This window comes from Typopeltis vanoorti, chromosome 17 (assembly GCF_054136105.1).
Source record: "Typopeltis vanoorti isolate ZY-2024b chromosome 17, IOZ_Tvanoo_1.0, whole genome shotgun sequence".
In the NCBI taxonomy this organism is placed as follows: Eukaryota; Metazoa; Arthropoda; class Arachnida; order Uropygi; family Thelyphonidae; genus Typopeltis; species Typopeltis vanoorti.
In genome coordinates this window covers 19,059,492-19,075,359 of record NC_143565.1, presented here as the reverse complement: position 1 = coordinate 19,075,359, position 15,868 = coordinate 19,059,492, and the positions used below count along the sequence as shown (strand labels likewise).

The 15,868-nt window shown below is 35.1% G+C and overlaps 1 protein-coding gene across 1 annotated transcript in view; it reads left to right on the top strand.

Annotated features, from left to right (window-relative positions):
* LOC150097203 (GPI alpha-1,4-mannosyltransferase I, stabilizing subunit-like) overlaps positions 1-15,868 on the top strand; it is a 47,589-nt gene that overhangs the window by 9,467 nt on the left and 22,254 nt on the right. Inside the window, exon 3 of the mRNA XM_090407482.1 lies at positions 1,241-1,466. Within this exon, the coding sequence (XP_090263608.1) occupies positions 1,241-1,466 (226 nt within the window). The remainder of the gene's footprint in view (positions 1-1,240; positions 1,467-15,868) is intronic.

The following is a 15,868-nucleotide window of genomic DNA, read 5'->3' as shown; positions in this document are numbered from 1 at the left end:
ATGTTAAAAGTATCCAATTATAGCTGACAGTTATCCATACCTGTTTGGGATTACGTTTCTTATGGATGTTTATTGTAGATTTGCAGCAAGGATTTGTTGGTCAAGTAGATGGCACATTTACTCTCTAACCAGTAGATAATAGGTTGAAATCTCACTATCAACAGAGATGCTTTTTTAAATGCCGTTTAGGTGATAAATGAATTTCATCATTCAGTGAGGCCACTAACCTGCTTACTAGAGTACTGAAATGGCTTCCATGTTTGACTTCTAGAGTATGGATTCTGGATTATCTAACCATTATCCTACAGCGCACTAATCTGATGTGCTATAGAGTTTATATCCTTTGGTGGGTGAAAGTCACATAAAAATGCCTAATCACAAGACATCAAAATATTGATGGATTGTTATTTTTTGTTCTTGAGCCAATATTTTCTGTTTGCAGTAGAAAAATCACTGCATCCTTCATCTGAGATTTATACATTTTCACTTCAAAAGACCCAGAAAAAACTCTGCATTTTTGAAGGAATTTTCTGGGCTTCATAATATCGCAAAATTGTTAGTGTATACATCTAATATTATAGATGCTCATTAAAGTGGTCACATGAATAAATAAATAAACATTCATTATTTATTGATTTCACTACTGCTGAAATAAGATAAAAAGTCATTAAGCTGCCGTAAACGGTATCCAAGTAGAATGTTGTGTTCATTTTCTGGGCTTCATAATATCGCAAAATTGTTAGTGTATACATCTAATATTATAGATGCTCATTAAAGTGGTCACATGAATAAATAAATAAACATTCATTATTTATTGATTTCACTACTGCTGAAATAAGATAAAAAGTCATTAAGCTGCCGTAAACGGTATCCAAGTAGAATGTTGTGTTCATTTTCTGGGCTTCATAATATCGCAAAATTGTTAGTGTATACATCTAATATTATAGATGCTCATTAAAGTGGTCACATGAATAAATAAATAAACATTCATTATTTATTGATTTCACTACTGCTGAAATAAGATAAAAAGTCATTAAGCTGCCGTAAACGGTATCCAAGTAGAATGTTGTGTTCATATACAATGTTTACGAGAAAAAATGAATATTCTTATGGAGAACTACATGATGATTTATTATTAGATTAGCAGACTGATCAAATTAAATGTTGTTATTCTTGCCATAATTCATTTGACAATTATTTTTAAATTATGTGTTTAATGAAATTTCTTATCTTTATTTAGGTGTTAGTTCCAGAATTTGTTAATCTAGAAGCTCCTGCATATAGGTCCTTGGGTTCTACAATATATATTTATGTTATGGACATTACCGAAGAAACTCAGATAAATCTACCTATTCATGTGAGATATCAGTATCCTCAGAAGTGCTATAATTCATATTCTACTAACAGTCTATATGCACAAATACATATACCGAATCCATCTGTCGCTGTGAGATGGCATGGTTCAAGTATGTTTCTTCTTTATTATTAAAATTAATAACCTTTAGTTTTCTGCTTACTTTGAATTTTTATTCAGTGCGATAGTATTATTATTATTATGCAAGAACCTCCATTAAGTCCCAGGACTTGTTGCAGGAAATATTCCCCACTATCACACATTGGCTATCATGTTTTTCCTAAAGACTACTGAGAGGGACTGTACCCATCATTCTTTCAGGCAACCCATTCCATTTATTTACCACTTGGTATGCAAAAAATTTAGTATTAAAATTTAATATAAAAACCTCAGTATTCAGCCATTTTATAACCCAGAAATTTGGATAAATCCTATCACTGTCCTGTATAACTATTTCTTTTGTTTCTATTCTCTCCTACCATCAGCATTGATTAAATTTATCATTCCATAATCATTCTTTCTTTTGCCCACCATATAGTAAAATAGCTTCATTGAATTTCTATTAGCCTGCTTGAAAAATTTCTGTTTTCTCTTGTAATTTGATTTTGACTTTCTTTCTATGATAATCATTCTTCTTGCCTGTGCTTTGTGTTGCTCATGAGCCTGCTAATTGTCTTATTCCTTATGTACTCTCAGTAACATTTTCTTCTTTTTCAACTCTAAATATAAAACATAAATGATGATACTCATCTATTTAACTACCACCTGATTTATCCTCCTAACCTTATGCATGCTTTTTGTAAATACCCCTTGACCATTTCCCATGCATTACTTAACAAGGTTTCATTCCTGTTCTCAAACTCTTTCATTTTTTTTTCAATAATCTTTGTGTATTTTAGTCTACAGTTCACATCTGAGAGCTGCTCAACTTTTATTCGCTTTAAAACTTTCTTACATGTTATTCTTTTCAATATGAAATTCAATTTTATCCTGCTCAAGACTAAATAATGATCACTTCCAATTTCAAATCCTCTGTACACTCTGGTGTCCTGCACAAGGGAGAAAACATCACTATCAACAATAACATAGTCAATGAGACTTTTCTTATTCCTTGCCTCTTCTCTCCATGTGAATTTGTGCACATTTTTATGTTGGAACATGGTGTTAGTAATAACCAGTCCATGTCCTGAGAAGAAATCCAACAGATATTTGCCATTATTATTAGCTTTGCTCTTTTCTCCAAATTTTCCCACAATATTTTTGTATGTCTCACAATCATTTCCTACTCTGCTATTTAGATCCAACAAGGACCAACTTTTCCTTTTTCATTGTGTCAGTTGTTTTTTCTAAAGCCTCAAAAAATTCCTCCACTTCTACCTTAGTAGAACCTTCTGTGGGACCATAGGCACAAATAAGTCTCATTGTCCAGTTCCCCATTCTCATATTTGCCCACATTACTCTACTCGAGACTGACTGCCATTCAAGAAGATTAGCCTCGTATTTTGTGTTGAATACTATGGCTACTCCTTCTTTTCCTTGATTGTCATTGCCTGAATATAACATTTTGTATTTATTGATCAGAAAGATCTCACCAGTTTTGGTCTTTTTTGTTTTAGTCACCCCTATTATGTAGATCTGGTACTTATCTAATTCCTCAGCTAGCTCCTTTCTTTGCCATTCAGGCTTCTTATGTCGATGGGGTTTGTTTTCAGATTTGTTTTGGTAGCTGACTTTTCGCTGTTCGCCCTGGTTCCCTGGCGAAAACAACGGGGACCTTAATTAACTGGGCGACGCCCCAGCCGGCATGAAATTTTGTCATATCGTACCATCATTTTTTATTTTGGTTTAACCAATAAGCATACAATTTGGTCGGCTAAATCCCAAATTGCCAGCCCATCCTCGTTCGTTCAGTATCCAAGTAGATACCCAACAGGGTGCACCACGAGAAGGTGAGAATTGGACATTAGGTCAGAAGCCCTGGTCGGTTCTCTGCATTCCTTTAAAGGCTATGTGGAGGTCTCCTCTCAGTTATACAGCTTTGACCCTTAAGCACCCCCACTTTCATGTCTTACATGTAATAAAAAAAAAAAAAAATGTATGCAATTTTATTCAGAAATTTCAGTATATTTCATCCAAAGTTACGTGGACATCATTTGGAAGACAGACTGCTAACTACAGATGATGTCCACGATGTTCATGTAACTAAATAAAATTAAAAACAATCTGAATTCAAACCACGAATCCTAGGAACGAGTCCAAGTTTGTACATAGAGCTCATATGATCTGCTCTTCTGATTCCCTTTTGTATCTAAAAAAAGGTTGCTTTTAATTCAGATCGCTTTCAATTTTATTGAGTTATATAGATGAACTCAATAAAATTGAAAGCGATCTGAATTAAAAGCAACCTTTTTTTAGATACAAAAGGGAATCAGAAGAGCAGATCATATGAGCTCTATGTACAAACTTGGACTCATTCCTAGGATTCGTGGTTTGAATTCAGATTGTTTTTAATTTAGTTTGCATAACTTTTTCACTATTTATACCAATCTCTAAGTTTTGGGAAGTTCATTTTTAAAATAATTTTTTACAGTTGTTCATTTGAACTGTAATGATGTAATCATATACTTCAGCTGCAATGTGACATGAGCTAGTTTGCACATGCTCTATGACTCATTCTTATAATTCATATTTTGAATCAGTGTTTCTTAACCAGGGGTGCGAGCTGGAAAATATTCCAGCATATATTGACTAATTATCTAAATCACATTCTCTTTTTCCAAGAGAGAAAAAAGTTATGCAAACTAAATTATATTTAAGATATATAATAATAAATTTAGTTTAATCCTTTATCCAAGTGTAAGCAAACAAAGTTTGCGCCTGAAGTATCTTCAGGACTGAGGCAACTCGTGGTAAAGGTGGACCAAGCTCTCACCACTCCTTGTCTTAGTCTCTCCCATAATGCAAAGAACATCTCCTTGCAGACATGTATCATGCTATGCATTAACCTCTCTACTGGCCAAGGTGGATGAAATAGTGAGACCAACTTGCACTTCTTATCCATGTTATTCAATAGGTGTTACAGAATCGTATCTAGATTTATCAACATATATATATATATATATATACGTCCTGGCTGGTTGGGGGTTAAGGGAAGGGCCACTACCCAGACCAGTTTTGACCTTCATTGAGGTCTTGTCAGTGGGAGCCAGACACAGAGGTGGTGATACTAAGGTGGAAGCAATGGAGAAGTCATATTTACCTATATGAGTTACCAAAAGGTGTCTCACCTTATTATTAAATTACTCTGTATTTTTTTTTTTTCCACTTGGTTAGACTATAATAAATTTAGTTTAATCCTTTATCCAAGTGTAAGTGTTGCGCCTGAAGTATTTTCAGAATACTTCAGGCGCAAACACCTGAGGCAACTCGCGGTAAAGGTGGACCAAGCTCTCATCACTCCTTGTCTTAGTATCTCCCATAATGCAAAGCACATCTCCTTGCAGACATGTATAATGCTATGCATTAAGGGAAGGGCCCCCCAGACCGGTTTTGACTTTTATTGAGGTCTTGTCAGTGGGAGCCAGAACCAGAAGTGGTGATACTAAGGTGGAAACAATGGAGAAGTCATATTTACCTATACGAGTTGCCAAAAGGTGTCTCACCTTATTATTAAATTACTCTGGATTTAGAGAAAGATGTTGGAGGTTTTTTTTTTTTTCACTTGGTTAGACTGCATTATGGGAGATACTAAGACAAGGAGTGATGAGAGCTTGGTCCACCTTTACCACGAGTTGCCTCAGTCCTTAAGATACTTCGGGTGCAAACTTTGTTTGCTTAACCGGGATAAAGGATTAAACTAAATTTATTATAGTCTAACCAAGTGGGGGGGGGGGGAAACTCCAACATCTTTCTCTAAATCCAGAGTAATTTAATAATAAGGTGAGACACCTTTTGGCAACTCGTATAGGTAAATATGACTTCTCCATTGCTTCCACCTTAGTATCCATCTCTGGGTCTGGCTCCCACTGACGAGACCTCAACAAAGGTCGAAACCGGTTGGAAGCTTGGGTGATGAATGGCAATGCTGTAGCCCATGAAGTTTTAACTGATGCACAGCTATTGCTGTTACCCCTTAGATGACATATGAGCAAATGAGTGGCTCTTCTCTGTGGTGGGGTGAGCCTGCCATTGGGTAGAGAGCCAACGCTGAGTTTTTGGAGTTTGACCTGCACTTGAACATTTAGTAAAGGTCAAAACCATTCTGGGTGGTGGCCCTTCCCTTAATGCATAGCATTATACATGTCCACAAGGAGATGTGCTTTGCATTATGGGAGATGCTAAGACAAGGAGTGATGAAAGCTTGGTCCACCTTTACCACGAGTTGCCTCAGTGCTGAAGATACTTTAGGCATGCAAACTTTGTTTGCTTACACTTGGATAAAGGATTAAACTAAATTTATTATAGTCTAACTAAGTGGGAAAAAAAACTTCCAACAATAAGATATATAATCTTTCAACCCATACAATATTATTCTATTTCACCAAGAACCATTAAATATAAGTTATACATATTTTTTATTTGTTACATTTTCTTCTTCTTCTTATTGTGCTATCTTCTATCGAAGGTCAGCGACCATCTTGGCGAACAAACTGCGCTCTTGTGCTAATCTGAGCAGTTGTGCACTGCTCTTTCCTGTCCACGTCTTGATGTTGTCAAACCATGATATTCTTTTTCTTCCTCTAGTTCCTTTGCCATCAATTCTTCCTACCAAAATAGTTTGTAGAAGTTGGTATTTGCTGTTTCTCATGATGTGTCCAAGATATGATGTTTTTCGTTTCTTGATTATTTGTACAAGATGTTTAGCTTTGCCAATGGATTTTAAGACATCTTCATTGGTAATTTTTTCTGTCCATGATATCTTTAGCATTCTTCTGTATAGCCACATCTCAAAGGCTTCGATTTTCTTGATGGTTGTCGCCTTCAATGTCCATGTTTCAACTCCATAGAGCAGAATAGACCACACGTAACATTTCAGCATTCGGCATCTGACTTCCATGTTTAGGTCTTTATTGCAGAATAGTGTTCTCATTTTCATGAAGGACTGCCGTGCAACTTCAATCCTTGTCTTTATATTTATTTCTGGATCCCACCGTTCATTAAGCCAGCAACCAAGATATTTATATCTTGACACTTGATCAATATTTTTCCCATTGAGTGTCAGTTTCATTGATGAGGCTGGATGTTTGCTGATGATCATGTATTTTGTCTTGCTGATGTTTATATTTATTCCCATTCTTTGGCTTTCTATGTATACTCTGTCAACGAGTTTTTGGAGATCCATAATGTTATCTGCAATTAGCACGGTGTCGTCTGCATATCGTAGGTTGTTAACAATCTTTCCATTTATTGTGATTCCCTCTGGACATTCTTCCAATGCTTTTTTAAAGATTACCTCTGCATATATGTTGAACAAGAGTGGTGAGAGCACACATCCTTGTCTCACTCCTCTTTTGATGTTAATGTCACTGGTGGTAATGTTGTCTAATTGAACGGTAGCTGACTGATTCCAATACAGATTTGTTATTAGTGTTATGTCTTGTTCGTCTAGCCTTATTTGTTGAAGGATTTCTATTAAGTTGGTGTGTCTGACTTTGTCGAATGCTTTTTCAAAATCTATGAAATACATAAAGACAGATTTCTGTTTTTCTATGCATTTTTGTATCAATATTTGGGTACAGAAAAGGGCCTCTCTAGTACCAAAGCCATTCCGAAAGCCGAATTGTGTTTCACTTAGAGTTTCTTCACTTTTTCTATAAATGCGATTCTGAATTACTTTCAAAAATATTTTTAATGTTTGGCTCATTAGACTAATAAGTCTGAAGTCACCACAGGAATTCGCTTTGGGTTTCTTTGGGATAGTGATAAACGTAGATTTGAGCCAATCTGATGGAAATTCATCACTTTCATATATTTTATTAAATAGTTTTTCAAGAAGTTTGATGTTATCTGGTTCGATTAATTTTAAAAATTCTGTTTGCACACCATCTGGTCCACTGGCTTTTCCTGTTTTACTTGTTTGTATAGCATTCTCTATTTCGCATTTCATGATTGCTGGTCCTTGAATGTTATCTTTTATATTTATAGGCTTCTGTCTAGTATCATTGAAAAGTTCTGTTACATATTTTATCCAAATCTGTGCTTTATTCTCTTCTTCTAGAACTATTTTTCCATTTTCGTCTCTTAGAGACACTATTTGCTTTTTCCTCAGTTTTCCGGAAATTTCATTGATTTTCTTATACAGATTGAAATTATCATGTTGTTTCTGAAGCAATTCAATTTCAGTACATAAATTTTTCATCCAATTTTCCTTGGCTTCTTTTATTTTTTTCTTGATGATGTTATGTGTTTCTGTATACCTGGCTAGGTCTTTGTTTTTATACATTCTTCTTGTATCAATAAGAGAAAGAATCTCATCTGTCATCCATTCCTGTTGTTTTATATTATTCACATAACCTACTTCTTCAATACTTGTTGTTACGATGGCATTCTTTAAGCTATTCCAAAGAGATTCCACACTTTTATTTTCTTCTATGTTAATCTGTTGTAATCGCAGGTTAAGCTGTGTCTTGGCACTTTTATTTATGTTTGGGTCTTTCAGTTTTTCTACATCAATTTTCTTTTTCTTCTTTTGTGATTTTTTAGCTGATTTTAATCTAAGACGTACTTCTGCAACTATGGGATTGTGGTCTGATGAGATATCTGCTCCAGGATAAGTCTTTGCACTCTTTATACTACTGTGGAATCTTTTATTTATCAGTATATAATCAATTTGATTTCTGACAATATTATGTTGGTTATCTTGAGGTGATTTCCAAGTGTACAGTCTTCTTGGTGGAAGTTTAAACCAGGTATTTGCTATTGTTAGATCTTCTTCCTGACAGAATTGGACTAGGCGATCTCCTCTGTCATTTCTGGTGCCTAAGCCATGTTCACCAACAATTTCTCCATCACCCCCTCTTCCCACTTTTGCATTGTTACATTTTAAGAAATTAAAAACTACTATATCCAAAAAATATCCCCAAATGTACTGCCATTCACGCATGCACCCGAGCCAAATGCACGGATACCTGCTGCGTATACGCTTGATATTGTCATGCGAAATATTCATTTCTTTGTGTACAAACATCAACAAAGTGGATCAAGTTACAAACGAATGCTATTTTTTTGTTTTACCGGCAGTCAATCATTAAGTAAAGAACAGTTGATTAAATTTTTTCTCTCGAATTTTGAAAAGTTTAGTAAGAACTAAAATTAATTTTTGTTTACATGTTATTTTATAATTTTCTTAAGGAACCATGGCCAAATGCATAGTTAAATAATATGCAAATATTAATTTATTATTTGTAGTAATCCTTGCTATGTCAAAAAGACACCAATGGAAAGACGATTATGTTGCTTACGGATTTACTTGTGCAATAGAGAAAGATGGTACTCAAAGACCACAATGCATTTTATGTTGCAAAATATTTTCAAACTCCAATCTTAAACCGTCATAGTTGTTAGACTTAGAACATTTCAACAATCAGCATGGTGGTAAAGCTGCAGGACAAACACTTAACATCTTGAAGTCTAAGAGGGCATGATTCGATAGCAGCGGTACCATTACAAAATTTGACTCTGCTGTAGTTCAGAAGCCTTAGCTAGAAGCTTCTTATCAGGTGACATATCTGTACGTAAAGAAAAAAAGCCTCATACAATAGCTGAAGAATTGGTGAAACCATGTACATTGGAAATTGAAAAAATCGTATTAGGTTCTGAAGCACATAAGAAAATTCAGCAGATTCCATTATGAAACGATGTGATTCAGTCAGGATATTTTATTGCAAGTAGTACAAGATATTAAAACCAGCCCTCTGAAAGTGTGTATTCAATTGGATGAGTCAAATGATGTTGATAATTGCAGTGAGTTATTAGTATATGTGTGATACATAAAGGAAAAGGAAATTTTGGAAGAATTTTTATTTTGTGATCAACTGGAACTGATGGCAAAAGAATTGATGTTTTTAATCAGATTAAAAACTTTTTCTTGAAACATCAAATACCAATGGATGTGATTAGTTCAATATGTACTGCTGGTGCACCCTACGATGTTAGGCAATAATTCCGTTTTTTTTTTGCCTATATCAGAAATGAAATGCTGCAAGTTACAATAACACATTGCATGTTGCACTGCCATGCACTTGCGTCAAAACCTTTTCCAGAGAACTTAAAAAAATATTTAGCTACAGTGGTAAACATAGTAAATTATATTCGAGGACGGGCGCTTAATCATCATATCTTTCGTGCTTTTTGCGAAGAAATATGTTCCAGGGATGTATGTTTAACAGGGTTTTTTAAACGTGTGAGGAGATTATTCAGTTTCTTACCAACCAGAATTGTAATTTAGTTCAACACTTTGAAAGAAGAGATGCAGTAATTCAATTGGCCTACTTAGCAGATATTTTTGCTCGCCTAAATGAATTAAATATATCAATGCAAGGGTATGGTAAGAACATAATAACATCTAGTGAAAAATTATTTGTTTTTATTGAAAAACTAAAAATTGGGATACGTCGAGTTGAAAATGGTAATTTTACAAACTTTCCCTTGCTTGATGAAATTGTTCTGGAAAACAAAAAAAAATCACAATTTTATCTGAAATTTTTTTTTGTAATACATTTGCAACAATTGATTCTTTTCATGGAAATTTTTCCACGGGAGATATTGGCAAAGAGGTGAATACTGTATCCATTGCTTTTTGATCTTAATTCTATAAATGATGGTAATTTAATAAAAGACGATCATATTGAAATGGGAGCCAGTGCATGTATTCAAATGGAATTTAATAAATAGGATTTAGAATAATTCTGGTGTACTCAGAACCATTTCCACAACTGGCGAAGGCTGCTTTGCAGACACTTCTACCATTTGCTACCACCTATCTTTGCGAAATGGGATTTTCATCACTTTTGCACATAAAAACAAAAACCCGAAATCGCTTAAATGCAAGTGATGATATGTGCGCGTAGCCCTTTTGAAAAAGGAACCTCGCTTTCAAAATATTATTATGAAAAAGCATAAATTAGTCGCTAAAAATTGATATGTTATTTTGATTTTATGTTGATACATATATGTATTGTTTTGCGATAAATTTTATTTTCTAACAAATAAAAAACACATTTTTTAAGGGGTTGCGAGAATGTAAATTTAAGTTCACTGGGGTGCGGGCCAATAAAAAGGTTAAGAATTACTGTTTTGAATGTAGTTACTGGTCTGTCTTCCCTGATGATGTTCACATAACATTGGAAGTTTTGAATAAAATTCTGTGTGTGTGTGTGTACATGTGTGAGCCATGAAAGTTTTTAAATAAGAATTGATTTTATCATGAACTAAGATGGAACAAGTATTACTGATCATGTAAAGATGTTGCAAAATAGTATGAATATACAAGAAAATTATTAAAAAAAAAAAAAAATCTTAGAGCAGCAAAAGTTGGAGAGACTCATTCTGCTGACAACACAATGAGATTATCCTGTCTTAGTGAAAAAGCTGTTCAAAGGTCAAAAACAGAAAAAGTATATCCACAACTAGTTGGATCCATGATATTCCTTCACCATTACTAAAGCAAGGTAGGTAATCTGTTATTGGTGCATGCTGCAGAATTGCTGGTAAGTGTATGTAGTGCAGTGCTGTTCTTATCTCCATTTCAAAAGCATCAGTAGTTTTAATGACAAAAAATAAATTAACTTGTCTATCATCTAAGTGAAATTTTTCTGTCGTTATCATAATTTCTTTATTGGATATGCAGAATACTATGATAGTTCTACACATTACATAAAGCAAAGTAATAAGTTTACATTATTACTATCTTTCTGTCAACTATTTACTTCAAAATTTATTTTTTGTCAGATCTTGCATATCAGTCCTTTTTCAAGGTCTAAAGTGGCAGAGTTACTCAAACAAGTGTTTGATGCCAGAATAGGAAATTTATTTAGGTGTCATACTGTGCTTTATACTGTATATAAAGTATAGAACTGAGTTTAACCATTTCTGATATCTAGTTTAATGTCACTTTTCTTAGTGGCATTAAACTAGATATCAGAAATGGTTAAACTCAGTTCTATACTTTATTATTAAACACATTCAAATTGTCTGCAGACATCATGCTGTCAGGCAATGCATCCCAATCATTCACAACGTTCCATGCAAAAAACCTGCTATGGCATATACTCTTGCTTTATGCCTAAATTTATATAAAATTATGAACATTTCTTTCAGTTCTACTACTGACCTTCAGTGCAAGACATATGTTCCGTTTACATTATTTACTTGTAGTACAAAGAACAGCTCTTTTCTTGGCACCATGTATGTCAAACTGTTCATCAGTAAAATAAAAATCTGTCCTTGTTGAAAATTTTTCTGAGCTTATTCTCATGTATGCTTGCATAAATCTTACGTGGAATATTCAAGTAAGGAGAGTCTTCTGTGAGTCTCATGTTGTTTTATGTTTCTTTTTATAGGTAGGTACTATGAGAGTTAGTTCTGCTCAATCTAAAGTTCATCCTTCTGACCAGGAAGGACATTTCGAATTATACAAGAAAGCCATAGAACTTTTTTACTTCTATATTGGGGGGCGCTAGTGGGCCAAGTACTGCGGACGTGTTTTGAAGAGCTCCTGATTCAGATAAGTTTTCATCATCATCATCATCAAATTCCTGCCATGTACCCTCAAGGGGTGTACAGGATATGACAGTACTACATGAAAAAAATTACATCATTACTAACTTCCTATCTACAATTTTCCTCCAAATCAGTCTGTTACTTGTCAAGACTCCAACATTATCAGATCTTATATTTCTATCGTCTAAGGCACTTTGTACCGTATCAATCCACCTATATCTTGGTCTTCCTCTGGGTCGTTTTCCTGCCAACCTGGCAGAGAACACTTGTTTTGCTAATCTTTCCTCTCCCATTCTATTTAAGTGACCATACCATCTGAGATTAGCTCTGCTAACGCATTCCTGGATGCTGACAATGTCAAGTTCTTTCCTAATATCCTCATTTTTAATATGATATTGCCATTGATGCCATCTGTTCACGCCTCTAATCTTTCTCAGGACTCTCATATCTGCGGTCTCTAGCCTTTGGTCAAGTGTTTTACTTCTGACCCAGCTCTCAGATCCATAAGTTAAAATTGGTTTGAACACAGTCTTGTATACAGCTAATTTAGTGTTCCGACTAATTTCTTTCTTATTCCATATGAATTTATTCAATTGACATCCCACGATACCAGCTTTGCTGATTCTGTTGTCTATTTCTATATTTAGTTTACCATCTTCAGTAAAAATTGTGCCTAAGTAGCTGAAATGTTTTACTTGTTCCACAGGTTCTCCATTCACAACACAGTTGACATTTTCAATGATTCTGCCTATTTTCATTGTCTTTGTCTTTTTATTGCTGACCTTCATACCATATCTATTACAACAGCTATTCAATTTAGTCAGAGAATCCTGCAGACTTGTAGTGGATTTATTTAGAAGTATAACATCATCCGCATAAAGCAAAGAGCTGACATTAACATCTCCAATTTTGATATCAGGTTTAATACCACATTCCTTCATAATGTGATCCATATAGATAATGAATAACAGAGGGGATAATGTACATCCTTGTCTCACACCAGATTTAACATTAAACCATCTTCCTGTACTTCCTTCAATTCTAACTGCTGACTCACAACTCAAATAAAGACTAAGTATTGCTTGATATAATGCCCCATTGACACCATATAACTGCAGCGTATTGAATAGCTTCTCTCTTGGCACCTTGTCATATGCCTTTTCCAAATCAACAAAACTTAAATACAGATCTTTGTTATATTCCCATGCTTTCTCGACTATTTGTCGTAAAGTGAAGATCTGATCCTGACAGCCTCTATTTGGCCTGAATCCAGCTTGTTCTTCACCAAGTTTTTCTTCCACAATTCTTCTCAACCGTTTCTCAAGTATACTTGCATAGATCTTGCCAGGAACACTCAGTAGGGAAATACCTCTGTAATTCTCACATTCAGTTTTATTTCCCTTTTTATATATGGGTACTATGAGAGCTCTACTCCAATCATCGGGAATTCGTCCCTCTGTCCAGGCTTTCTGAACTATGCAGTGCAGCCACTGTAAGACTCTTATACCACCATACTTCAGCATTTCTGGTCGAATATCATCTACTCCTGCTGCCTTTCCACATTTCAAGCCTTTGATGGCTTTTTCTACTTCAAGTATGGATATGTATTCCTGACTGCATGCCTGGTCAGTGTTTTTTATCACTGTGCTGTCATCACTGCTTGTTTCATTTAGCAGTTTTTCAAAGTAATTACTCCATACTTCAAGGATATCTTTTTCTCCTGTTTTCATTTCACCTTTATCATCTCTAATTCCTTTTACAGCACTCTTTCCTCCATTCCTAAGCTTCTTCAACAACCTCCAGAATATTTTGCCACCTTCTTGATATTTATTTTCTATATTCTTGCCAAAGTCCTCCCATGACTTTTGTTTAGCTAGTTTTACACACTGTTTCGCTTTCTTACATTTGTCTCTGTATTCTGTAAGAGTAAAAGCTGACTTATTTGCCAGGAACTTTTGATATGCTTTCTTCTTTTCCTTCACTGCCTCTTTAACTTCCTGTGTCCACCAGGGAGTTCTGATTTTTCTATCCTTGCACACAACCTCACCACATGCCTCTCTGGCAGAATCAATCAATGTTTCCTTCAGAGTTTGCCACTGAATCTCCAAGGTTTGATTCCTGTTCTCAAACTCTTTCATTTTCTTTTCAATAATATTTCTGTATTTTAGTCTACAGTTCACATCTGAGAGCTGCTCAACTTTTATTCGCTTTAAAACTTTCTTACATGTTATTCTTTTCAATATGAAATTCAATTTTATCCTGCTCAAGACTAAATAGTGATCACTTCCAATTTCAAATCCTCTGTACACTCTGGTGTCCTGCACCAGGGAGAAAACATCACTATCAACAATAACATAGTCAATGAGACTTTTCTTATTCCTAGCCTCTTCTCTCCATGTGAATTTGTGCACATTTTTATGCTGGAACATGGTGTTAGTAATAACCAGTCCATGTCCTGAGCAGAAATCCAACAGATATTTGCCATTATTATTAGCTTTGCTCTTTTCTCCAAATTTTCCCAAAATATTTTTGTATGTCTCACAATCATTTCCTACTCTACTATTTAGATCCCCAACAAGGACCAACTTTTCCTTTTTCATTGTGTCAGTTGCTTTTTCTAAAGCCTCAAAAAATTCCTCCACTTCTACCTTAGTAGAATCTTCTGTGGGACCATAGGCACAAATAAGTCTCATTGTCCAGTTCCCCATTCTCATATTTGCCCACATTACTCTACTTGAGACTGACTGCCATTCAAGAAGATTAGCCTCGTATTTTGTGTTGAATACTATGGCTACTCCTTCTTTTCCTTGATTGTCATTGCCTGAATATAACCTTTTGTATTTATTGCTCAGAAAGATCTCACCAGTTTTGGTCTTTTTTGTTTCAGTCACCCCTATTATGTCGATCTGGTACTTATCTAATTCCTCAGCTAGCTCCATTTCTTTGCCATTCAGGCTTCTTACATTGATAGTACCGATCTTTAACTCTGGTGATGTTGAGTTGGGGTTTGTTTTCAGATTTGTTCCAGTAGCTGACTTTTCGCTGTTCGCCCTGGTTCACTGGCGAAAACAACGGGGGCCTTGTTTAACCGGGCGACGCCCCAGCCGGCATGAAATTTTGTCATGTTGTACCATCATTTTTTATTTTGGTTTAACCAATAAGAATACAATTTGGTCGGCTAAATCCCAAATTGCCAGCCCATCCTCGTTCGTTCAGTATCAAAGTAGATACCCAACAGGGTGCACCACGAGAAGGTGAGGATTGGACATTAGGTCAGAAGCCCTGGTCGGTTCTCCTCATTCCTTTAAAGGCTATGTGGAGGTCTCCTCTCAGTTATATAGCTTTGACCCTTAAGCACCCCTCAGATAAGTTTTTACTAGGAATAATTAAGTATATATGCGTAATTGTTTGAGTAAGAGTGGCTGTAAATGTTGTACGCTACCGGTAATATTAGTGTGGGTTTTTTTTTCTTGTCTAAACTAAATTACGAAATCGTTATTATTAGACCTAGTAACCGGCAGAGAGGAAAAAAAAAAAAAAAAAAAAAAATGGCGGCGGCATTGTCATTCCATGATTTGAATGTAGATTTCAGTCGTTTCGTTAAGTGTGAGGTCTGTTATATGTATTCCTTCGATTACATAAATGATTTGTGGATGTTTAGTGCGGATGGAAGAAGGGTGTGTGCGAAGTGTGACCTGAACGAAGAACTAATGAATGCGAATATGAAATTGATGACAGAAAGTGCTAGTACTGATTGTGTCGCGATTGCACGTTTGAAAGAAATGGATGGTGAGC